At 52.7% G+C, this 23,650-nt stretch overlaps 9 protein-coding genes across 9 annotated transcripts; 4 read left to right on the forward strand and 5 right to left on the reverse strand.

The window, feature by feature from the left end:
• Window positions 1–3,425: 3,425 nt before the first annotated feature.
• On the forward strand, window positions 3,426–5,361 carry zfpA (uncharacterized protein; the record flags this gene model as incomplete). The annotated part of the gene is made up of 3 exons (XM_056622765.1): window positions 3,426–3,828; window positions 3,891–4,396; window positions 4,438–5,361. The coding sequence occupies 3 exons, from the start codon at window positions 3,426–3,428 to the stop codon at window positions 5,359–5,361; spliced, it is 1,833 nt and encodes a 610-aa protein (XP_056470181.1).
• Window positions 5,362–6,118: 757 nt separating this feature from the next.
• N7532_010275 (uncharacterized protein) lies at window positions 6,119–7,273 on the forward strand (the record flags this gene model as incomplete). Its single annotated transcript, XM_056622766.1, has 3 exons — window positions 6,119–6,244; window positions 6,360–6,740; window positions 6,800–7,273. The coding sequence occupies 3 exons, from the start codon at window positions 6,119–6,121 to the stop codon at window positions 7,271–7,273; spliced, it is 981 nt and encodes a 326-aa protein (XP_056470182.1).
• A 280-nt stretch (window positions 7,274–7,553) lies between these two features.
• N7532_010276 (uncharacterized protein) lies at window positions 7,554–8,350 on the reverse strand (the record flags this gene model as incomplete). The annotated part of the gene is made up of 2 exons (XM_056622767.1): window positions 7,554–7,805; window positions 7,898–8,350. 2 exons carry the CDS (start codon window positions 8,348–8,350, stop codon window positions 7,554–7,556), a joined length of 705 nt encoding a protein of 234 aa, XP_056470183.1.
• Window positions 8,351–8,361: 11 nt separating this feature from the next.
• Window positions 8,362–8,826, reverse strand: N7532_010277 (uncharacterized protein; the record flags this gene model as incomplete). The annotated part of the gene is made up of 1 exon (XM_056622768.1): window positions 8,362–8,826. One exon carries the CDS (start codon window positions 8,824–8,826, stop codon window positions 8,362–8,364), a length of 465 nt encoding a protein of 154 aa, XP_056470184.1.
• Window positions 8,827–12,204: 3,378 nt separating this feature from the next.
• On the reverse strand, window positions 12,205–14,125 carry N7532_010278 (uncharacterized protein; the record flags this gene model as incomplete). Its single annotated transcript, XM_056622769.1, has 5 exons — window positions 12,205–13,032; window positions 13,086–13,367; window positions 13,425–13,807; window positions 13,836–14,005; window positions 14,052–14,125. 5 exons carry the CDS (start codon window positions 14,123–14,125, stop codon window positions 12,205–12,207), a joined length of 1,737 nt encoding a protein of 578 aa, XP_056470185.1.
• A 203-nt stretch (window positions 14,126–14,328) lies between these two features.
• On the reverse strand, window positions 14,329–15,611 carry N7532_010279 (uncharacterized protein; the record flags this gene model as incomplete). Its single annotated transcript, XM_056622770.1, has 2 exons — window positions 14,329–15,452; window positions 15,527–15,611. The coding sequence occupies 2 exons, from the start codon at window positions 15,609–15,611 to the stop codon at window positions 14,329–14,331; spliced, it is 1,209 nt and encodes a 402-aa protein (XP_056470186.1).
• Window positions 15,612–15,931: 320 nt separating this feature from the next.
• N7532_010280 (putative small nuclear ribonucleoprotein SmG) lies at window positions 15,932–16,457 on the forward strand (the record flags this gene model as incomplete). Its single annotated transcript, XM_056622771.1, has 2 exons — window positions 15,932–16,336; window positions 16,392–16,457. The coding sequence occupies 2 exons, from the start codon at window positions 15,932–15,934 to the stop codon at window positions 16,455–16,457; spliced, it is 471 nt and encodes a 156-aa protein (XP_056470187.1).
• Window positions 16,458–17,166: 709 nt separating this feature from the next.
• On the reverse strand, window positions 17,167–21,050 carry N7532_010281 (transcription initiation factor TFIID subunit TAF2; the record flags this gene model as incomplete). Its single annotated transcript, XM_056622772.1, has 3 exons — window positions 17,167–18,261; window positions 18,318–18,686; window positions 18,741–21,050. The coding sequence occupies 3 exons, from the start codon at window positions 21,048–21,050 to the stop codon at window positions 17,167–17,169; spliced, it is 3,774 nt and encodes a 1,257-aa protein (XP_056470188.1).
• A 609-nt stretch (window positions 21,051–21,659) lies between these two features.
• On the forward strand, window positions 21,660–23,278 carry N7532_010282 (uncharacterized protein; the record flags this gene model as incomplete). The annotated part of the gene is made up of 6 exons (XM_056622773.1): window positions 21,660–21,687; window positions 21,766–21,869; window positions 21,934–22,059; window positions 22,118–22,161; window positions 22,223–22,300; window positions 22,354–23,278. 6 exons carry the CDS (start codon window positions 21,660–21,662, stop codon window positions 23,276–23,278), a joined length of 1,305 nt encoding a protein of 434 aa, XP_056470189.1.
• Window positions 23,279–23,650: the final 372 nt, after the last annotated feature.

The following is a 23,650-nucleotide window of genomic DNA, read 5'->3' on the forward strand; positions in this document are numbered from 1 at the left end:
GATTTATCAGATTACACCACACCAGAACTAAATTAGAGTGATTTTCAAGTTAGTAAAGTACTATTGCGATAGAGGAATGGAGAAATTTTAGGCCAAAAACACGGTCGCAGAAATGACAGGGCTCGAACGCGTGCATTAATTAATAGTAAGCAAACATTCCAGAACTTGAAGAAACTCTACGCCTGCTCGAGGCATCACAATCTGACCCTGAGCTTGGCGGACCCGGGCGAGCGGCACCGGAAATTGAGTTCCTGCGCCAGATGTGCCAGGCTCGGAGTCGCCGTATCCTTGCACTCTCAGGTAGAGTGCACTCACTATCCAGTACATTACTAACAAGAGTACCCTAGGGTGCTGAGTGAGAGAGTGGCATGCAACTAACTCTGCCCTACCCGAGATGGGTCCCAATAGAGGCAAGTGAGCAAAGTCGCGCTGACAGACACCCGGGGCCGTGGTCATGGCTGAAAGTGGGGATGTTTCGACGGTACCCTAATCATCCTGTTTAGCGAGCAGCCCTATCACGCAGGCGGATGGTGATGACCGTTGGGGGCCAAACCATGAATACTTTCCAGATGAAAGTAGCGTGTACTACTAGGATGAATGGGAAGTTGAGATTGGAATTGAGATTGAAATTGAATTGCCTGAATGAAGTAATCGTTGCGGGTGGTGCCATTGTTGCTTCTGTATAGGACAGAATGTAACAGCGGTGATTAAACCCTAGGTACTCACCCTGGGTAGGTATACGTACTTAGCCGAGGGTATTGAGGGCACCGTAGGCATATAGGATCGCTGATACTCATTGGATCGCCCGCCTCGTCCCATCACCCGTCGTGCAGGACCGTTCGTTCCGAAAACCCCGTTCTTGATGCTCACTGGTAGGCCGGTGAAGGTTTGTCAGCCCTGTTTCAAGATGTAATTTTTGGTCATGGTTTGAGGAAGGGATGGCGTGGTACCAACTACAGTACTCCAGTAAGTAGGAATTCCAATTTGAGCATGGTCTAGTACCTTGAGGAATAGTATAGACTGTCCTGACACTGCCACCGATCGACGTGGAGCCAACACGGACACCTTGCAGGCCGTAGGGCAAAGCCAGAGCTACCAAACCATTCCCAAACCGGGTCGGCAGAGGCCTCATAGTCCGGTTTGGGAAGGCAGGATGGATGTGGATGGTAGGGCAGGAATACGAGTGCCAAATGAGGTCATGTCGGGATCGCCGACCCCAGCGGTGAACGCAATCCCTGCTGCGCCTCACACTCCCAACAGACCCGCCACCAACACCAATCACACTTCCCACCCGCCGCAACTCGACAAGCGTGTCTTTCGCGGTCCAATCTGATTCGCGCAAAGTGTGGCTGGCCCGGATCGTGGCGGGCGCCGAGGAACTGCCGCAGTGTTTCTCACCGACTGCGGGCTCGCCGATGTTCCTCCCTGCTCCTACTAGGGCTATGTACTGCATTGCGGATTGGGCCTGGCGGTCTTTTCCGGTGTCACGGATGTCGGGAATTACTCTACAGGAGCCACAGGGCACTGCTCGACCTCCACCACGGAGTATTCGGATGATGACTTGCCTCGAGGCTGGTGATGCAGCTCAGACTGATAACCCCGAGTGACATGTGGTGATCCACCATGAAGTCAGAGCGAGAGTCAAAGAAAATCACTGAGAGCCACTGAGACTGCGCGGAACAATCAGAAGGTACAAAATGGTCGGAGAATGCTTTCGCATGTGAGCCCGGGCAAGTATCCCTGGGCACGCTGGCAGGCACTGGCACTCGCCCTACACAATACGGGGAGACGGCCCAGATGCCAACGAACCATGCGGCTCAAGAGACCAACCATCCAAGCGAAGAGAGCAATCACTTCCAGTGATCGTCGTTGACGGGGCAGAAGGGGAATAGCGGGGTCCACCCCTGATCCAGCGTCACCTTGTACAAATACACCTGGTACAGTGTACACTTACACGCAGTACGGATCATACAGACAAAACCCGACCAGCGGGGCCTGCACGCGCTGCCAAAAGGCGTGGGGTGTTCCAGGTGCGATCGTCATGTCCCGAGGGTGTGGGAAGGAAGCAAAATGCGATTGACTGCCAGATCGTGTCGACGGGGGCACGGTCACTGGTCCGTCGGCGCACCGCAGTGGGTTAGGGTGGACAGCAGTGGACAAGCCAGTGGAGCCCCAGGTCCTAGAGCCCTCCACTCCGTGTTTTCTGGACAGATGGCGCCTCTGCACGGTGATTTGACGGGCCTGCCCTGGCCGGCGTGTCCGTGACCAGACTGACGGGTCGCCCTCACCTTTTCTCTCGTCCTCTCTTGGCCAACGGATCGATCCTGAACCTCGCAGATTCTTCTCTTTGTGTGCACTGAGTGAAATTCGCTCTCGACCTTTTCCGAGTGCATGAGATCTACATGCATTGTCCACAGTTGACACTTGTAGTGTAAAGTATGTCGAGGGCAGGCTAGGCTCGACTGGGACTTGACAAATCGACCGAGACAAAGTACACGGACTTGCCGATGCCTAAAAAATGAGGATGAGGCGCCTTTCCCGTGCAGCGATCTGACAGCTAGCGGTCCATTGCTTGGATTTCCTCTGATTTGACATGGCGATCGCTGCACGACTTCGCTTCGATGAGCGATCGCAGTCCTCGGAAGACCCATTGAATGGGCCATGTCAGAAAAGATAGTGTGATCTATCGCCCGCACTATTGGGACGATGCAGGTACTCAGACTTTCCTTGTCACAGAGGTGACGGAGATTATCTACACCATACCCAGAATCAAGTCGAAATTCCGTAGAAAACAGGGTATGAGCGCATCTCTTCCATTTCGGCGTAGTACATCCTTTTGGGCACTTGTGATGATGGCTGACACATCGTAGGAGGTAGGTAGGGTATGGGCTAGGCTATTGTTGGACGCCTGACAGGGCGACTCCCCGGACGTCTGGATGGTTCCCAGTCCCTGCTGCGCCCCCGGCCGTATTGTAATGACAGACGTCATAAATAAAATCATTTTTAATTTCATTTTATTTTTATTTTATTTTTTTGGGATTTTCGGAATACGTCTTTTGATTTATTTTATGAGATTATTATTTGAATAGATTTTCGAGAATGTCATCCAGACTAGACTCGACCATCTATAATACTAATCGTCTGCCCCCCTCATCCTCGTCTTTCCTCACGTCAAGACTTCCGTCACTGCGATCTCTTGTCTCTCCTCCTGCCGTCAGTGCTCATGTCCACTGCTTCACCACGCAAGGAGTTCTACATGCGCCCTCCCAATCCCTTGCAACATTTCCGTCATCTTCGCACGTTGCCTGTTTTTGAGATTCACGTTGGGTCGGCCGGGCCGTAATTCTAACCTTATCGTCGGTCTCTCTCCTTTCGCAAATGTTTACTACCCACCCTAGGTTACGGTACTAATAAATGTATAGGGCATGTCCCGCTCATACTTCGATTCCAACATGGAGATGTTCTTCCCCGTCGATGTGCCCTATTCGCACGACCTCCGCCTGCCTTACTACCCTAATGAGGTCTACGACGATCTGCACAAACCATCCCATTTTCCCTCCATGCCCGCCACGCCTCCCTCCGTCTCCACTGCTCAAGAACCCCCCATTCCAACGGGTTCGGCCTCCGGTCCGTCCATCGCCAGTGCGCCTTCCTCGGCCATTGGATCGCCATACTCAGGCGCTCAGGTCTACCACGACAACTGGGTGAATACCAACCACGGCCTCGGTCTGCCTTCTGCCGTCATGAGCGACCTTTTTTCCAACGATTACATGGGTCCGGTGGACATGGACGGGCTCTACCAGGAGAAATTCCCCGATGCATTTGTCGGTATGTACACTCTTAAAAAAAAAACACATAAAACACATGGGCAATGGCATTGACTGGTATAGACCCCTCCCTCATCCAGCCCGTGGGCCAGCCCGTCCAGCAATTCCCTCCCACCATCGCCTACCCTGAAAACACCTCGGCCTACGTGCCCCACAACTTCCTCCCTCATTCTCCTGCGACCTCACCCGTCCCCTACAGCGATCATGTCGAGCAGCACCAATTCCCCCAGCTCCATTCAGGCCTCAATCCCTCGCTGGTGATGCCGGGGCCGCCCTCGCGCCCCGTCTCCGTCTACGACCGCCGTTCCTCCATCTCCTCCATCCGCTCGCACCGCTCCCAGAACAGTCCGGCCCTCAGCAGCGTCGATGCCGACGACAGCAAGGAAAAGGGCCGCTGCCCCTTCCCCGACTGTGGCCGCGTCTTCAAAGACCTCAAGGCCCACATGCTCACACACCAGTCTGAGCGGCCCGAGAAATGTCCCATCGTGACCTGCGAATACCACACCAAGGGCTTCGCCCGCAAATACGACAAGAACCGCCACACCCTGACCCATTACAAGGGAACCATGGTCTGCGGCTTCTGCCCGGGGCCCGGCTCCCCGCCGAGAAGAGCTTCAATCGCGCCGACGTCTTCAAGCGCCATCTCACCTCCGTCCACGCCGTCGAGCAAACACCCCCCAACTGCCGCAAGCGCAGCCCCACCACCTCCGCCAGGAAGGGCACCAACTACAGCAGCGATGCGACGGGCAAATGCTCCACCTGCTCGGCGACATTCAGCAATGCGCAAGACTTCTACGAGCATTTGGACGACTGTGTGTTGCGCGTAGTGCAGCAGGAGGAGCCGTCCGAGGCAATCAACCAGCAACGGCTGGCGGAGGTTGCCGCCGACGAAGAAGTGAAGAAAACCATGGAGAAACACCAATTAGTCGATGCGGCCGGTCCGGTTCCCAGCTTGGATGATAACGACTCTCACGACGAAGACGACCTTAACGAAACCTGGCGATCCGGCCGTGGCGCCGTAAAATCCACCAAATCCACCACCAACTCCTCCCGACCCATCCTCGGCAACGCCAATGCCATCACGAAAAACTCCGGAAATAATACTACCATGAATGGCAAGCCGCGCGCCGTCGCAACCCGCCGCCGCAATAATCGCGGCAATTACCCGAACTCCTGGGGTTGCCCGAACAGCAGCATGAAGACCAAGAAGCGGGTTCTGTGCGTCTTTGACGGCCAGCGCCGTCTGTGGAAAGACGAGATGATGCTGAATAACGAGTTCGAGGTGCGATTGCGGTTGCCCGGTGGAGCGGGCGATGGCACACACCGCGATGCATACGTCACCGACCTCGATGTCGAGACCATGAAGCGGGCTGAGGGTGTTCTGTCTGCTTCGGACGAGGAGCGCGGTCCCTGGATGGCGTCTGCCATTCCTGGATCCCACTCACAGCTGATGGGGCAGCCGGCGATACTCTTGCCTGATATGGCGCACCACCATGGCGATGATGAGATCTCGATCAATGAGCTCATGGCTTGAATGTCGTCTTCCTCTTTCTCCCCGCCACTCTCTGTCCGAGGGCTAGTGGCCTGTATTCTTCTTTGAATGTTCATATTCTAGCAGTGGCGTTGAGATTTTCCCGGTTGTACCTTTTATAGGATGAGGTACTTGACTCGTGGCTTTGTCGGCCTGGGCTATGATTGTGATTGTTGATTGCTGATTGTGATACCTATATTGGGACTTGGATGTTTCTTTTTTGGATGAGTCTCCTTTGTTGAATCTCCTACATAGCTTAGCATTTCGCGTCTAGCTCTTGATCTGCCTGCTGGTCGGGTGGATTAATATGATACGATTTAATGGGATATGACTTGCCGAATGTATCCACAATGCAGTAATCTTCTATTCATTCAATTGTTCTCGTGCATATCCTCCACAGATCTCAAGCGCGTAGTTGGCAGGGCCTAGATCCCTCAGTACGTCGTTATTTATGGTCGAATTATATCACCGGTCCAATATAATTGGCCATTGGATATTCCCTACCAAATGCGAGCGGTCACCCTGAAAGAGTCCAAAAATACTCAAACAATTGAAGCAGTCAGACTCTGCCATAACCATCTTCCCTAAACTTCAATAATTCCGCCCATTGGAGTGGGTCATGTGCCCACTGCAGGTCTACTGCGCATGGCATGTACTCGGCCTGAGTTGTCCGGCGCCGCTGGCGCCGCTGACGCCGCACCGCCTTACGTTCTCCCCGCGATCTCCACCTTCCCATTCCACCTCAGCCTCTCGAGCAACAATGCAATTAGCGCTCCCTGAGAACCTCTCCGCGCTGGTTGCGCGCCGCTTCAAGGCCGCCAAAGATGGCGGACACCTCGTCTTCTCCTCCACACACCTGTCGCTGGTCACCGCGGCCGGGATACCGGTAAGCCTCCGCACTGGCTCCGACTGCATGCCGCGGCTTGTCCACAAGTCTGGGAGTAGCATGGACAGTCTGGGTCGGAGATGCATAAAAATGCTAACATCTATAATTGAAATAGTTCCAACTCCGCTACTGCCCCGCCCTCGCAAAGAAACCAACAAACCTCAAACCCGAACCGACCCCCAAAGCCCCGAAACCCGACCCCTTCGAGAACCCCTCGCAAGACCTCCTAATCGCTCGCTTCCCTCCGGAGAAACCCACCCACGCCCTAGTCCTAAACAAATTCCCTGTAATCCCAAACCACTTCATCCTCGCCACAACAGACTGGAAAGCACAAACCGACATCCTCGAGCAAGCCGACCTCGAAGCAACGTACGCCTGCCTGAAAGCATGGGACGCAGAAAAGAGCGCCAGCAGCTCAAAACGACTATTCGCCTTCTTCAACTCAGGCGAAGATAGCGGCGCAAGCCAACCACACCGCCACCTCCAGTTCCTCCCAGTAGAAGCAATGCGCGCGCCCGGCTCGGGGGCTGGGAACCGCTAATCGATCGGATCGAGACGCATTCCCGACGATCTTCGTCGCCCTCATCTTCGCCCTCTTTCCAATATATCCCCCACCTACCCTTCGCACATTTCGCGCTCCCACTTCCGAAGGATGCTGACCCCGAGACGCTGCATAAGACGTATCTGACGCTCTACCGCGCGGCGGTAGCAGCTGCGCACGACGATGTGGATGGGACGCTGCGCAGTGAAGGTCCGGCGGCTGTTAGCTATAATTTCGCCATGACGCTTTCGACTATGATGATTTGTCCGCGGAAGCAGGAGAATGCACAGTTGCCTGTTGATATTGCTGCGGCTGGTGATATTGTGGAGCCTGGGGTTGTTTCGTTGAATGGGACTATTCTTGCGGGGACTTTGATGGTTAAGGCGGAGGTTGAGTGGGATGTTATGAGGAGTCGGCCTGAGTTGCTTGGAAGTGTGTTGGCTGAGGTTGGGTTTTCCAGTACGGAGGCGCAAATGGCTCTGCTTTGAGTGAGCGGATGCTATGAGCTGTACATATCTCAGCTAGAGCTTCTGGTAGTTGGCGTTTACGAATTTCCACGAACACAACCAAACTTTTTTGTATTACAATCACATCAATTGAATCCACGTCAACTCCAGACACCAAACACTGTCAATGGAACAAGCAAAGCAAATACAGTCTAAAATCGACATATCCACCAGCCCTTCAAGTTAAAACAAAACAAAATACAAGCCTTCAGCAATTGACGTATCCACCAGCCTTGCTCAGAACAAACCAGCCCACAAGCACTCAGTAAGAAATATCATGAATCTCACAATACTTCTTCTTGCACGTCGCATTCCCAAACTGATACGAACCCCCATTATTCCAGATGTACTGCGCAACCTTCTTCCACGAAACCTTCGGCGGCTGCTGCAGCTGAACCTGGACCTGCATCTGCTGCATATGCGCCGTAGCCGCACCATGAGTCCGAGTATCGGCGACATACTCGCTGAAAGACTTATCCGTGAAAATGGCGACGGCTTTGCAAAGCAATTGAATCTATATACAAGTCAGTAAAGTCTTCTCTCTAACCAGTTAGAAGAAAAGCATGGAGAACTTACATCTCCATCAAGCCACTTGGGCTTCCGCACCCGCTGCTCCTTCGCCTTGGTAAGAGTGCGGAACCGACCACGAAGCGTCGACTCAGCCTCCTTGAAGCCGCCCATCCGCTTGATATCCTTGTACGACAGACCGCGTCTCTTGCACTCGATGAGGAATGCGTTGCGGGAGTCTGTGTAGTGGAGGCTTGCTTTGATGCTTGCGTCGAGAACTTCTTCCTTTCCTGTTGGGCCAGTCTGGTTCTCTGCGTTGATAGGCAGGACCGGCCTCGGGGCATGGATTTGGTAGTTCGTTGGCATGGGCGTTTGGTCTGCTTCCGGGGTGACCGGGTCCTGCTTGTAGGGTCCGTAGCGGGGCCGGTCGATGGGATATCTATATTGCGTTTCGAAGGCCCCGGGTTGGACGGGGTATTCGTGGTCGGAGTCGATGGCTGTGGGTGTGGAGGGTGTTTGAGGGTTGACAGTGAATGCCGGGATCGAGAGCATTGGAATAGAGTTCAAGCCGTTGCCCATATTCTGCGAGTACTGCCAGTCCGTGTAGATGTAGTCCGGGATATGGAACGGGTCCTCGGGGGAAGCTGCGGGCGCCACGGGTCCATTTCGTTCTGTGTCCAAGATGCCCAGGGCTCGCTTTGGAATGGCGTAGTTGGAACAGGGTGGTTGTGGTAAGGAACCGGCTCGTCGTCGGGTTGAATGGTGTCATGGCGAGACGGAAGTTGGAGACCAGTGTAGGCCTGGTGCTCCTGCTTCTTAGTCTCCATCTCGAAGGAAGAGACGAGGGAAGGTATTTCTTCGAACTTGGAGACGAACGGAGTTCTGTTCGACCAGCCCGTTTCCTGCGTCGGGAGAGGTTGCGCCGGATCCATGTTGGTGTCGGATGTGAAGGATGCTTCAAGGACTTGGAGAGGTTTTTGTGCGGTGTTGCGTCCCAGGTTGCCGCCACACGAGGGTGTTGCGTTCATTTCCTCTTTGCAGATTTCACTTGAGTGAAGGCTGATGTCCTTTGAACGAACGGCAGGTGTTTTCACAGTGCAGTCAGGCTGCCCCAGATTGACAAAAGAAGCTGACTCTCTAGCAAGAGAGGTGGGTGATATCTTGGAGATGATTTTGTGACGACCTTTCCTCTTCGCAGGTTGATTTGGAGATGGCTTTTGCACACGAGAAGAATTGGAGTTGTGACGGTGGTGAAAAGTGAAGTGAGTATCAGAGGCAGAATTGCACGGGTATTGCGCAAGCTCCCCAAAGGAAAAGTCGAAGTGAGAAGAACAACCAGAAATAAATCCACAACTGAGAGCAGGGATTCCTTTCTGGAGCGTCACGGTATCCCATGGCTGTGGAGATCCAGGGCTAACCAGCACATCCACCATCATTAACCTTTGGAACGTCAAGTAATGAGAGAGTGTGGGGAATACGGAAGCCTCCGTTCTCTCACTAGATTCACCGCAATTAATTGTGCTTGAAGGCTTGGTCGTACACGGGTTATCGCCGGTGCGTGGACGACCGCTAGTACAAAACTTCCTTTTGCCTTCACCTTGACCCGGAGTCAGTGCGCAACGGCTATACCGCTGGTTGATGAGGGTAACTGCAGGATACATCATGACATTAGGTTATGTTTATTGGGTTGATTTTCACTTGCACTTTACAGGGCTAGTATTTTACTTACCTTGCCACTGGGAGAATGATTTGATTTGCTAATCTGTCTCTCGATTCTTATTCGGATCCCCGAGTACGATATTCCAGGTCTTGTTTTGGAAGGTCGTGGAGGCAAATGTTGGCTCTGGAGGTGTGGGGAACTTGGCTCGCGGGTCGACGTTGATGCAATGCTGTCTCAGATCTGGAAGAAATCCAGGCGTTGACAATTTGAAACGCTTTGAGAAGCCACTTGAATTGATCTTCCTCTTTCTGGGTATCTTTCAAGTAGTTGTATCTTGAAGTCGAGAAGCATGAGAAGAGGCGTAGGGAACTCAGGGTAGATAAAATCGACGAGATCAACAACCCGGCCACGCTCATGTTAATAAAGCGAAGCTATATATCCCTGATAACCAGTCCAGCTCGGCCTAAGTAACCAAGAGGGACTCAACGGCTTCCCCGGAGTCCAGACCGTTGAACCATTCCCAATGGAGAGAAAGGGGGCGACAGAAACCAGATATCCAGAGCAGACATGGATCGTTGCCGAAATGACACCAACCCTAGTCGAACCAAAAATCTCCGGGGAGCTGCGATAGCCACTACGCTGATCCACTTCCCGGACGTTTCAGATAAATTCCCCATTGTACGTACTTGTGCCTCTGTTTCTGGTCCTCGACTCCGGGATTGAGGTAGGGCTGGTGGTTTTGAGTCAGACAGCAGACGGGTAGGGCACATTGAAGACAACCCGGATTGATCTTCCCTGTTTTATATAGGCTTGACGTCAGGAAATACTTACGCTGTCTTCAAGGCGATTGAGAGAAGCGTTCGACTTAGGTTCCTCTAGCTCAGTTATGGAGACCTCCATCTCGAGCCGGACTATAGCAACCCCAGCCCATACTGGAAATCCGCGGCCCTGAACCAGATCAACCCAGGCTGTGGGGGTCTGTCAGTGAACACCAAAATATCATTGCTCCGGGCTCCGCTCGATGCTTCATCTCAGGGTTTGGTTCGGGCAGTTTGACAATGCCCATCCTGAACGGGTAGCCACATGGGGGCTTGCTGGGGAGGCTCTCCATCATCCGCTCCAATGAGAAACAGCTGGTCCGATCCAACCGCGCAGAAAAAGCAATTTTAATAGGGGTAGCGGTATGCACAGCCAGCTGTTTCGACACTCAAAGGGATCGGGGTCAGCGACCTGTCTATCTCTGATGCGAAGTACCGAAGGCGACATAGGGGACGGTTATGTTCATAATTGAGGAGCCAACGCATTGCCACAACCATAGCAGCGAGGTAGTTATTTCTTTACGCATTGGGCTTCCTCGGCAGCAAAAAATATCTGTTCTGGTTGTGGCGAGGCCATCATCCAGCCTACACGCCCGTCCCCAATAACCCCAAGGACTGCCACCCGCTGCCCGAGACTCCCAGACCAACACAACCAGCGATTGGCCCTGTTTCAAAGAAGCTTCTTTCCCTGCGATGGGATGATCCGGGTGGCGTTGAAACCAGCAGGATGGAGAGCCAGCCTGCAGCAAAGGCGAACGCGCAACGGCTGCACTCTGCATCCCAACCCAGGGAATCCAGTCGTCCATTCGGGGGTGGTCCAACAGCCTTATTCAATCGGCTTCTTGCCATCCGTTGACCCACACTTTGGCATGCCAGTCTTTGTTGCATTTAGGCACCGCTTGAGGGAGGGGGGTTGGGATCGTCGGCCGAGGCGGAGATGGGCGAAGCTGAGTCGTGCGGATGACGAGATTAGCTGCAGCTGCAGCTGCAGGTCATGTTGAGCTATTTCTCCTGCGCCACCTCGATCATTTCCCGTGGATAGGGCATTATCTGAAACAAGTCTGGGGAAGTCGGGGTGGAAGGTGAGGTCGAATGACAGCATCTGCTGTCTTCGATGGGAAGAAATTGAAGTTGTGGTTTCTTTGGTAGAAATAGAAGATATTTGAGATGAGCTGGTCCTCCTGAATGTCAAAAACCTGCGACAAAGGCCTTGCGTAATCTCACGATATAGTTCGCCCACAACATCTGGGTGAAGAGATGCGGCTCGAGGTGGCCACCCACTCTGATCCCACCGCCGAAAGCCGTGAATGTCTCAGATGAAAGTCAAGCTGGCCCTACCAAGGCTGTAAGTACGCGATGTTGCGAATATCGAGCCAATGTTCCAACGATAGCAGAGACACTTCAACCCAAACCCCGCTGTCTATGATAGTTTTAACTACCACTGGAGGTTTCGGGAGCCGGGATATACAACTCCAGTGAGCGGGATGTTACGGGAAGACGAGTCAAGATGAGAAACAGTGCCTCGAACACAGTAAAATTTCTAGCCGAGGCGAAGCACAAGTTGGCTCCGCCGGTCGAGAACGAGAGCTGCGACTCCGCAAAGTTAGGAAACAACGATGGGCATCAATGCAGAAGCATCCTGGCTGTCTCCCTGTAGACGCGATGGGGGAGTTGTTGAAGTCTCCATGCTAGCAGCTGAACTTCGGGGACAAGACTCTGGAAAGGAGTCCTCATCCCTATCCTCTGCTAGCTGAGCCTCTATTTCCTCCGCGGAAGGTAATGAGACAGGTCGATTTGAGCCACTCTCCATAGCCAGGTGCGGATCCATCATCCCCGGCCCAGACGTCTGACACCTGAGCTGGGCGTTGTCTTTCCGTTTCCGTCGGCCAGCTGCGTCTCTCCGAGATGCAAGACAGTCCAAAAGTCGGTCAACAAGGAGCACTGCGGCCAATCAGAATCGAAGTCAGAGGGACGGAGGGGAGGTACAAACCGGTCAATAGAGTCAAGGTGAACGCATACAGTATGATCGGTGATTTCATAAAGGCAAATGCCAGTGGGAAATGGCTTGCGAACGAGACCAGGCTAGCCAAGAAGATGGCGAGGGAGATGCGCACAGCCATTGACAGACCCTGGTGCAACCAAAGTTCGTGGCGCCGAGAGAGCACAAGAAATGCCGTGAAGAGCCCCATAAGCAGGCTGGCCACGACAAAAAAGTATATGTAGACGAAGGCGAGAACTTTCATGTACATATGGAACAATTGCTGATTGTCGAGCAGGTTGATGTCCACCTTGTTTGATAGGGTGATATCCATACTGGAAAATAACGCAGCCGTCACGTTGCCCATGAGATCGTTGAACAGATCTTCCGTGTATTTTAAATCGAGAGTGCCGATGTCGGGGCTAGACTCGAGACACAGAGGCTGCTCCGCCAGATTTTCCAGGAGGCTCGAAATGGCCGTCCATTCTTGTGTAGCGCCCCGACTAAACGGGATCTCCATATCTGCAATCGTGCTTCGGATAAGCCCAACGGCCCGCTCGGCACTGGGGCGCGGCTCTTCGCATACAAATGAAAACGTCTCTGCCAAATATCGCAGCTTCAAGGTCACGTCTAGCGTCAAGGCAAGAATTTGTGAGCCCTCGAGGAGAAGGATGAGGGCCACGTGGAATGGGAAATGAAGCTGACACCAGAGCTGCTGCGATACCTTGCCAAGGTGGCGACGCGGTGACACGTCGAAGTAGACTTGCCAGAGTAAATACTGCGTTTGGTCAGCGTTACTCAGTTCGTAGGGCGAGGAACGGCGGAACCCACCACATTGGTAGTGACGCCCAAGATGTGCACAAACGACCACTTGGTCCATCCTCCGGGCCGCACCGTCTTGTTAACAATCCGAGTGATCGCAATGACACCTTCTCCAATAATGATCAGGGTTAAAAGTCCCATCCGGACGTTCAGGTGGGTTTCCTGGAATCCAATGCCAGCGAATCCAAAGGATATTCCCATTACCGTCCACGTCTCAACTCCAAACAGAACGAACCAAACAGTCCATATTCGAGCGCGAATCTCATAGGCTCGACTGAAGGCAAAATACATCTACCAGCCGAGTTAGCCGCAGAAGTACGTAGAAGTAGGCAGACCGTGAAATTTTACCCCTATGTAGAATAGAGTTGTTGTCCAGAATGCGGCAGCGGTGTATAGCAGCCCTCTTGCAGTGGGTCTCATGGATTTGCGAATGAAGTAGACGTTGACGGTATATTGAATGGCAAGGAGTGATCGACTACCGGCGAGTATCAAGCTGAGAGACTGGAAGGCCCATACGTTTTCGTCCTGAACATGAGTCGTGAAGCGAGAACCTGCCGACGCGAAGCCGACCATCGCACCGAGCTGGAAGGCTTTGCATGTTCTTTCAAAGACCGAGTCTCTGGCGAAACGGATGTCGAACAGCGTGACTTGAAGCCAGGTGAACCAGATGATCCCAAGAAAGCCAATGTAGGCACCCAGAGCTAGTATCACTGTCAGACCATCGATGTGAGCTATTCAGAAGGTCCAGAGTGTCCTCACCTTTGACATTATTGATCTCGTGGGTGGCGGTAAAGGTGGACAGATTCGCGACGAAGAAGAGGTCGAAAAACAGCTCGATCGGCGTCGCGTCAGAGTTTCGGTGGAGATGCGGAATGTTGTGAGTCTTTTCGATCGGACTCGAAATCCAGGGAAGCGTTTCACGATGCAGACTGGGCGCGTTAGGCCAGGAATTGGAAACCTCGCAACCTGACTTACTGCAGCTGGCTCTCCGAATCCACACCCTTACGCAAGAACTGACGGAATAAAGAAGGAAGCCAGGAATTAGGCATGGTGTATATTGGAAAAATCAAAGACGAGATATGTCGTGGGGTATCACAATAATCAATATTGACTCCAAACTCGGTGCATGTCGATGACGAAAAGTGTGTATTGCCAGCTCCAGAATGGCAGGCGCGGAGCGCAGACGCTGACCTGGGTCTTGCAGCAGGTATGTACTTGGAAGGAAGCCGCCAGGAAGATGAGATCACCTCTGTTATGATGACTCTTCAGCACTCGAATCTGAGGTGGCCATCGGCGCACCGATGCTTTCCAACCCTCGTGACTGCTCCAAAGCACCTGCAGATGCACCATTTGCACTCTCATCTATACCGGCCTCCTTCCTCAACCGCTCATAGTTCTCACCGGCTTCCTTGATCAAAGTCTGGATTTCGACTTCGCGAACAGCAATGTCTGCCTTTTCCTTCCTCAGTTCTTCCATGCGGCTAATCATCTGTTTCTTAGACGCCTCCATTGTTGCCAGATTCAGGCGAAGTCGGTCAAGACTGCTTGATAGCTTCGGCAGCGAGGTCATCTTGGGTGGAGTGCGAGGTCGGTCGATACCATCGGTCCTACTGCCCATGGCCGCCTTGGTTTGAGTGGCCTCATAAGCTGCCTTCTCCTCAAGATCCGAGTCGTCAGAGTCAGACAATGCCTCGGCATCATCAATCAGTTCACGCATCGCATCGCGGTTTTTTCGTTTTGCCTCTCGCTCCGCTTTCCTGCCCAGCGAAATCCTCCCGTCCTCCACATAGTCGTCGAACCCTTCTGCGAAGTCCTCATCATCCCGCACAAGCCTCGTGTCCTTCTGTTTCTCCTTGTCAACTCGCACAACTGCCTCCCAGTCCTCCATGTCATCGTTCCGAATTGTATCATCCTCCAGCGCAATGAAATCCTCCTCGCCTGCCTTGGCACCGTGCTCCAATGCAAGACGTGCTCGACGAGCCTTCTTTTCTCGAATTTCGGCTTCTGATGGGATCGCTGATTGCCCTGTCACCTGCATCACTTCGCCAAACTTGGCGGCAACATCGACGGTTTTGTCCTTTTCCTCGTCCGTTTTGAGCTTGGGTGTTGAGGGTGTTGAGTCGCGTAGTTCCTTCAAATAATCGTTGCTGTAGCTTGGTCGATCTTGTTCCTGGGAGACCCGTGGAGCTGCCGACGCATCTAAGGTGCGCTCAAAGGCATTTCGCTCCACTGCTTTGCGGCCAAGGCCATGTTTTTTGGGTATGACGACTTCACTGTCTTGCTCGCCATCATCGGTCATTGAGGTCTTGCCAAATGAAAGAACCGGTTTAGATTTTTGCTTCGTCTTTGGGCGTATTGGACGCTTCACAACAGGTTCTGGAATTCGAAAAGTTAGCTCATCCCAGATGTCGCGCGATACTTCGCATGTAAATTTAATAGGATAGACGAACCTTGCACCGCGCCCTCATCGTTCTCCTCGTCGTCATCGCCGCCAATCTTCCGGGGCTTCCTGCGAATGGAAAACTTGGAGCTCATGATTGCGGTGAGGCAAGAGCACCAGGCAGAAAGCAGCGAGTTGAGCATGCGTGAATGCTCGGAACTCGCCTCACATGGTTTCTGCGCTTGTGGTGTTTCGAGGTTCCCGTAGCCCGCGCTTAAGCAACAAAGCTGAATTTCTCCTCCTCATCGAATCACACACTCTCCTGCCACCCTCCCTGACCCACATAATTTCCCTTTTCAAACCTTTCCTTGTACGTTATGCTGTCTTATCATATCAGGGAACATTGTTCTTCCGAGAGATCGACTAACATTGCGCAGTTCTTCATTTCTCCAAAGACCAAATCGCAACCGCCAAAATGCCCAAGGGTCAGCCCGAATTAAAAAAGGTGAGTTCTACCGAGAACTCCGACAAGCGTATCCGTCGATCCAAGTATCCTGACTTAATACAGTACGTGGGGAAGCGCGTCATCGTGAAGATGAACGCGGACCGCACCGTCACTGGTATCCTGGTCGGTTTTGACGTACGTGTGCCCCTCCCAATTTCTCCTTACTCCCTCGCCGGCCTCCATCGATCGCGCGAAAACCATGTTCTTCTCGATATTTCCCTTACTCGATACGATGGCAGTTTGAAACGCGCTTGCGAGGCCAAGGGACTTGCGGACACGGTTAACTTTTTGACCACACAGTCATTCATGAATCTCTCCATGCACGAGTGCAACGAAGAGTTCGAGAATGGGGAGACTCTGCCTCTGGGCCAATGCGTATGCTTCAAACCCCTCCCACGAGGCTAACGAACCACTGCTAATAACCTTGCAGGTCCTCCGCGGTAACTCGATCAAGATCGTCGAGGCCGTTGACCGCGTCCACGCGTCCGGCAACTAGACTTCCGACTCACGTCTGACGCCTCCACAAGCAATTTCCAAAATACTTCGTTCATATTCTCCCGGCCGTTTCTTTCTTTTTTTCTGTCCTTCGGGCTAAGGAGTTCTGGGTTTACTTTACCGCGTGGGATTAACTGAAATTCTGTTAACACCATCCCCTTCCATGGTCTAGACGATGCTTTTCCGTAGATGTAGTTTGCTCTGGAAATAACCATCCCTTGTAGAAGGCAATGCGGGCTTCGTGATTATCCGAGCATGACCTTTTCCATGAATAACTACGAGTACAACGACAATGTAGATATCCGTAATGATAGGAGGGCGCGGCTACAGTAACCTCCTATTTATAAGGAGCGTCCTGGGGACATGGAGTGCTGTGGTTGGTGAAAATTGTCTAGGTGTAGAGACTTGATCGGCTGGATACTAGTTTTGTAACGATATTGGCATACCAGAGAAAGCTGAAAGGGCTATGGTAGCTTTGAAGCTGCTACGAGGCCTAGAATAGCGCTCTCTGGTCAACTTGCAGTTTGTTCTCGCTAAAAAGGGTGGTTTGAAACACTTGGTCTATGTGATTCATTAATTTTCGAATACTAAATACGAGATGGCGAGGGGTGAATCCAAAATAAGAAGAGGACAGAGAACATCTCATTTGATAGGTGTAATAATGACAAAACTGCTTTCACAAAACAAATACAGGCGTCAAAGACATCAACCTATTGCTTCTTGATGCCACTGCCGGGCAACTTAAGCTTGATTTTCAGCCCTCCTCCGCTCGCCGGGGTTGAGGGCGTCATCGACGAGGGCGTCGGAGTGGACGGGGTCCCCGAGGCAGGAATATGAAGTTTTGAAAGGCCGCTAGAAGACGGAGTGCTTGTGCGCGAAGCCGCTTTGGGATCCTTAAATTTGATCCTAGGCGGAGGTGGCATACCGCTGTCTTCGCGCTTCCGTTTGGAGGAGTCCTTGGACGGGGTGAGGCTGGTGCGAAATCTGTTCGAGCGGAGGAAGTGGAGTTTTCCGCCACCTTGATGCTTGACCTTCCAGTATTTTGGATATCGGAGTTTCAGGATCTTGGATGTGAGAGGGTCAAACAAGACTCGGCAGATGTCGACTAGTTCGGCGAGTTCGAGGATACTGAGTTCGGGGGAGTTGCATGCCGCCCACATGAAGTCTTGGATGGAGGGATCACTGCCGATTTCTTTCTTCAGGGCATCCAGGGCACCGGATACAGTTTGTCGACGCAAGAGATCGGCTTGACGAACTTCGGTTGTCGATTCCTGCTCAATGATTACGCCATCTGACTGGTTAGGAGCTGCTTCTTGATGTCGACCAAATGCGATTTGCGCCAAGGCACGACCGAAGATGCGCTGGCAGTGGTGCCGGACGTGAGCTGAGGAGTCACTGCTCATAGTATACATGAGCCATCGGACAAGCTCGATGTTTTGTGTGATATCGAGCTCGACGAGACAATCGAATGCCTGCAAACGAAGCAGGTCGTATGTGCCAACCCGAGTATAGGGAAGGAAGCGCATGATATCCATATCCTCGATCTTGGCCTGCATCAGTTGCATCTGGCATTGCAAAGCGGCCCGAGAGTACAAGTTCTGGAACGAGCTGGACCATTCATCCATACGTCTGTAGCGGTCGAATTCCGCGATTGTGTCCTTTTCCAGCTGCTCTTCAGCCTGAGCATCCAGCACACGCTCCATGTCGAAATTGGTCAGTTCATCGTCCGGGCGTGACTCGTTTCTTCCCAGCATGGCATGGCATAGTGAACGCATCAACGAGGCGACGTAGAAGTTGTCCGAGTACTACGAAAATATTAGCAAAGGACTCAGAAAAACAAGGGAACACATGTTGCACATACAGCGTTGTTCGAGTTGTCGTTGAATTTCAACTTGTCGAACAAAAATCGCTTCACCCGAAGGGGGGTCTTCCCGCTATTATCGCGCACTTTTGAGATGGCCGCGGGAATCTCTTGCTGGAGAATGTAGGCGGCTCGATCCTCGAAGTTGTTCGAACGGGTCATGGGGGAGTTAGGCAAGCAAAAGAGGTCTTGAAATGCTTTTTCCAAATGGAACAGTCCAATCCAATCCACCTCATCCTTGGCATGTTTGACTAACGACCTTGCGGCCATCGTTCGTATTCCATGGAAGTAGCGATTATCCATGAGAGTCCTGACAAAGATTGTAGAAATCAATGCGTGTTCTCGCTGGGCCGCCATGTATTGGAGAGACTATGACAGGATCAGTAAGACTTATTATCCATGTTAAGAGGGAAGAGGACTTACCTCCAACTGCGCCACAACGTCTCGGTCCTGCTGGAGTTGCGACAGATACATGTATCCAGGCATACCCAGAGACAGCCGACAGATCCACTCGAAATCTGCATCCATTCGAATCCACTCATATGACTCTTGGCCCATTCTTTCTTCGTCTTCCTTGGTCCAATCAGCCAGGCGCCAGGCCTGGGTTTCCTCCTCGGTCTGAAGGACGTCGCCCAGACAATAAAGAAGGACTTCCTCTTGGGCCTCCGCATCGCCCGATGCAACTGCACGTTCTCTTTGCTTCTTGTTTCGCTTGAGACGCTTGTATTTTGTGTTGTAAGGGATGTCAAACTTTGTGACTCCCTCTTTGATTTCGACGATATGTTCGTATGGTGTACCATCAGCTTCGTGAATACGGAGGGTCATGGACCCTGTGAACACAGGCTGGGGCTGGCCTGCGTAGACGTTCCGGACCTCTTCCTTGAGATCTCGGAGGAAGGCATTCTTATCGAGGTCACGAGCGGCCGGTTGTTCAGGTTGCACTTGCACCTGTCGGATCATCATTTCAACCACAAGCTTTTTCTTGTTGAATCTCTGGGTGGCTTGGAAGCGCGGGCATCCCGCGCCATAGACCCATTGTTGGAAGAAGACTTCCAACCTAGCGTGGCCTAGTCGTTCGCAAAGCTTTTGGAATTGTGATGTAGTAATGGCGCCATTCGGGATGTCACCCATTCGCGAGTTGAGGAAAAGTCGGGAGATGATTCGAGGCATGGTTGCTTTGCCACTAGCCTTCGTCAAACGGCGATCAAGGATGAAAAGAACCAACGGCGCCTTAAGAGCAATGAATCGATACTCGGATGGATCGAGTCTCAGGAAATTACCCAAATCATAAATGCCAGGACGTTCGTAGTCCAGCTCGCAGATCCTGTCAGACATTTGCTTGAGTCGGAACCGGTACTCGTTGGTGCCGCACAACTTCTTCATAAAGGTATCCGTGATGTACCAAGCTATGCCAACGGTCACCCAGGTATCGGCAGGTTCATCCGGAACGATGTGGATCCCGGTCCATTGGCATGCTAGAGCGTGAACGAGAGCGCGTGTTGAGTCGTACATAGGGTCAATGATCGTTTCCGGGAAAAGAAGGTGGTTGCTGCAGACTGCCAGACACGCCGTAGGTACGGTATCCGTCAGGAGATCGTCCACGAAGCAGATTTTGTAGCATGGGAAGGGATACGACCCATATGACAATGAGAAGAAGTCAATCGCTTGTGCCATGGGAAAGCTGGTATTCTCAACTTCTGCGCCGCGACCGGGTAGGCAGAAAGCATGGATGGGGATGGCATTTTGGCCGAGTTGTTCGTCTTGGTCACTCTCACGGAAATCCGCCAGGTTCACATGCTCAAAGGGGCCCACGGCGAACCCAATTTGCTGGGGTGACAAGGGTTCAATGCACGAGAACGAGGCGATTTTCATGGCCGGATCCTTTTTGTTGTCCGTAATATTGTCAGTCAGGTCACCGGAGCCTACAACAGTCATGTCCAATCCCTCTTCTTCACGGGTGATGGTCCAAGTTTGCGTACGCGCGCGCGAGGGACCGGAAGTTGCTTTGCTAGTTTTGAAGACGCCGCCGAGTGTAGCAGGGCATGAAACCGTGAGCTCCCACGTACAGCGGGACAGTGGATCGTCGATACATGGGAATAGTGGACAACCGACGCCAGTTTCCAGGGAATTTGTCGTGTAGGCATGCGGATAACGATTATCTCCGGTCTCGACGCCGACAAACTGTATTCCATCCCGAGGCCGGTCAATCGTGAACTCGATGCTCACAGTCAACTCCTTGAATTGCGTGCGGCTCGCCTCCGGTGCCCTGGTACCCCCCGTCCCATCTATATTGGCATCGAGTCCTTGAAGCGCGACTTGCTCTTGTGCTTCGACTTTGTTCAGCTCCCTGATGCGCACACCTTTCGGTATCGCGATTTCTAGCTCCGGAACGGTGGGCGTCTTCAGCAGCGTGTCGAGTTTCGATGCAAGTTTTTCATGATAACGATGTCCATACAGGCTGAGGTGTTCGTAGGGATCGGTGTATGTGGCTGTCGTGGTGACGTTGTTGACAGCGGTACGTTTGATCTCGCCTTGTCGGAAGTTGAATCGCAGCGACGTCAAATCCTTCCTGCTTGGGAGAATCGTGATCTCTGTTTTCCCCTTGATGCTTTTGCTTAACAAATCGATTTCCAGCTCAACTTTTTGGTTCGCTACAGCAAACTGTCGAGGGCCAATATGTCTGTAGTCCGGGAGTGCCGCGGCCGCGGAAGGCGTCTCGACAACGCCCGGCATCGCGAAGTCCTCGATATCAAGATGCGCGAAGAGCGCAGTGGGGCGTCATGTCCCTTCAGCTTCAGCAAACGAGCATCTCCAGAAAACAGCGGCGGTGGGGCGAGAGGGCGGATTCGAGAGGCGGTGCGATGTGGGTTGGGAGTGAAAGATGCGCGCGACCAGCTCCTTCGCGCAAGTGATCAACAGGGTAGGAGTGAATCGCGTGGGTTGAAGGGGCAGCGGAGGATGGTGGACGAGTGAATGGGAGGGCTCGAAGGCAAGAATGGGGGCCAGTGAAGCCGTAATTGTGCTAGGACGTCACAGCCACGGAGCTCGAGACAGCGCGACGGGCAACTTGCTGGCCGAGTCAACCTTGTGGTGGAGCGCAGCCTCGCGTTGCGGAGGTCCCACGTGACTTGCGGGCGGAAAATCTGTTTGAGACATCTTTTCTCCTCGCCTTTCCTCGCTATTTTTGGGCCGTCTGCACTTTTTTCAACGGGCGCATTCTGGCCAGGACTGTGCGGTTTTCTTCGTTGTCTGTTTCGTGCCGTTCTTTTCATCGCCCCGGTGTCGCTATCTACAATTCCCCGCCTGCAAAACGTGTTCACGCGACGCGGCCCAACACTCACTATGGACGCGATCATTCGAATGGTCCGAGGTTCGTCGGCATGATACTCTGCAGAGAGTGATTTGAGAGAGAAGATGAAACTGATGTCTTTTGCTTTTTCGCGTGCAGAGACCCAAGAGGGCCTCTCCGACGAGGCGCTCATGCCCCTGAAGTCTTACAAGTACTCCAGCGTGGACAAGTCCCCCATTTCGAACTACATTCTGCGACACTACGTACGAAACCCTCCGGTCGGACAAGGCATCTTCGGAGGAACACGGCTAACCTGTACGCGCGCAGTGGAATGCCTTCGTTGAATTGCTGCCCATGTGGCTCGCGCCGAACATGGTCACTCTCCTCGGATTTTTCTTCATCATTGGCAACGTGTTCCTGATCTGTATCGTGATGCCCGATCTGCAGGGTCCAGTGAGTGACCCCCCCACTGCCCGACAGGGATACACAAAGGCTAATTCGCTTCGTCTAGGGACCGTGGTGGTTGTACATCAGTTTTGCGATCGGTGTCTGGATGTCAGTATTGCGATTGACCCTCTCTGAGCCGCCGCGGCAGAAACTGACGTGGTACGGATAGGTACTCGACTCTGGACAATGTGGACGGTAAACAGGCACGCCGAACCGGAACTTCCAGCGGGCTGGGAGAGTTGTTTGAGTTTGTACCACCCCCAGACTAGCCGTGGGAACTAAATACTGACCTGACTATAGTCACGGAATCGATTCGCTGAACTGCACCCTCGCCAGTCTTCTCGAGACTGCCGCAATGGGCTTTGGTGCTTCCACTCTGGGTGCTTGGACTGCGCTTGTGCCGTGTCTGGCCATGTACTTCTCGACTTGGGAGACTTTCCACACCCACACTCTGTACCTGGGCTACTTCAATGGCCCTACTGAGGGTTTGATCATCGCTGTCTCGATCATGATCGCCTCAGGCATTTGGGGACCTGGTATTTGGTCGCAGCCCATCACCGACTTGATCAACATCCCGGCGCTCTTCGGCGACAACTCCGTGAAGGATCTCTGGATTCCCATCCTCCTGGGCGGCTTCTTCCTGGCCCATCTGCCTGGATGCGTCTACAACGTCTACGTCGCTCGTCGCAAGCAAGGCCTGCCTCTTGCTCCTCTTCTGAAGGAATGGATTCCTATGATTGGTTTCACCCTTTGCTGTATGCTCTGGATGTTCTCCCCCTACTCTGGCATTCTGAAGGAGAACCACCTAGTCCTCTTCTGCTGGACTATCTCCTTCGTCTTCGGCCGCATGACTACCATGATCATCCTAGCCCACCTGCTCAAGCAGGAATTCCCCTATTGGACTGTTCTGCAGGCTCCTCTTGTCCTCGGTGCTTTCCTGGTGAACCTGCCTCGCATCGGCATCCCTTTCCCCACGTGGCTCGAGCTGTGGTATTTACGTCTGTTTTTCGTTGTGGCCTTCGTCCTGTACTCTTACTGGGCGGTCCTGGTCATCAACCGCATCACCACCTTCCTCGGTATCAACTGCCTCACCATCCGTCGGGACCGATCCGCTGAGCGGGACCGTGCCTATCGCGAATTTGGCGAGTCTGGCCTCCCCCTGAACGGCGGGCGAGACAGCATCCAAATTGCTGACGATGAGGATGATGGCTTCAAAAGCCACTAATTTCCCGTTCCCTTAGAACTTGTTCTTCGAGGAACTAGCTCTCGCCCTGTCTAAAATACCTTCTCAACGTTATCATGGCATATGAACCACCCATGATGTGTTGTTTTTTACATACACCATATCATTGTAATTATGACTACAGCCTCCGATGATGTTTTGATGGTTTACATCCTAATTCTCCCGGCATGCATTGACGACTTGCATATTGCATTTTCCAGGATATTTTCCAGGAAACATCGGGGGCTTTTTCGCTTGCACATATGTACTTATCATCTCTTACATTATCACCCTGTGCCACCATAGAATGGAAATGATGTTCTCATCATAAAGAAGAGTTTTTTGAACCAAAATGAAGCAGAAAAGCCACTAGTT

Source organism: Penicillium argentinense (genome assembly GCF_028826775.1).
Source record: "Penicillium argentinense strain IBT 30761 chromosome Unknown utg000010l_segment0_segment0, whole genome shotgun sequence".
NCBI classification, from domain to species: Eukaryota; Fungi; Ascomycota; class Eurotiomycetes; order Eurotiales; family Aspergillaceae; genus Penicillium; species Penicillium argentinense.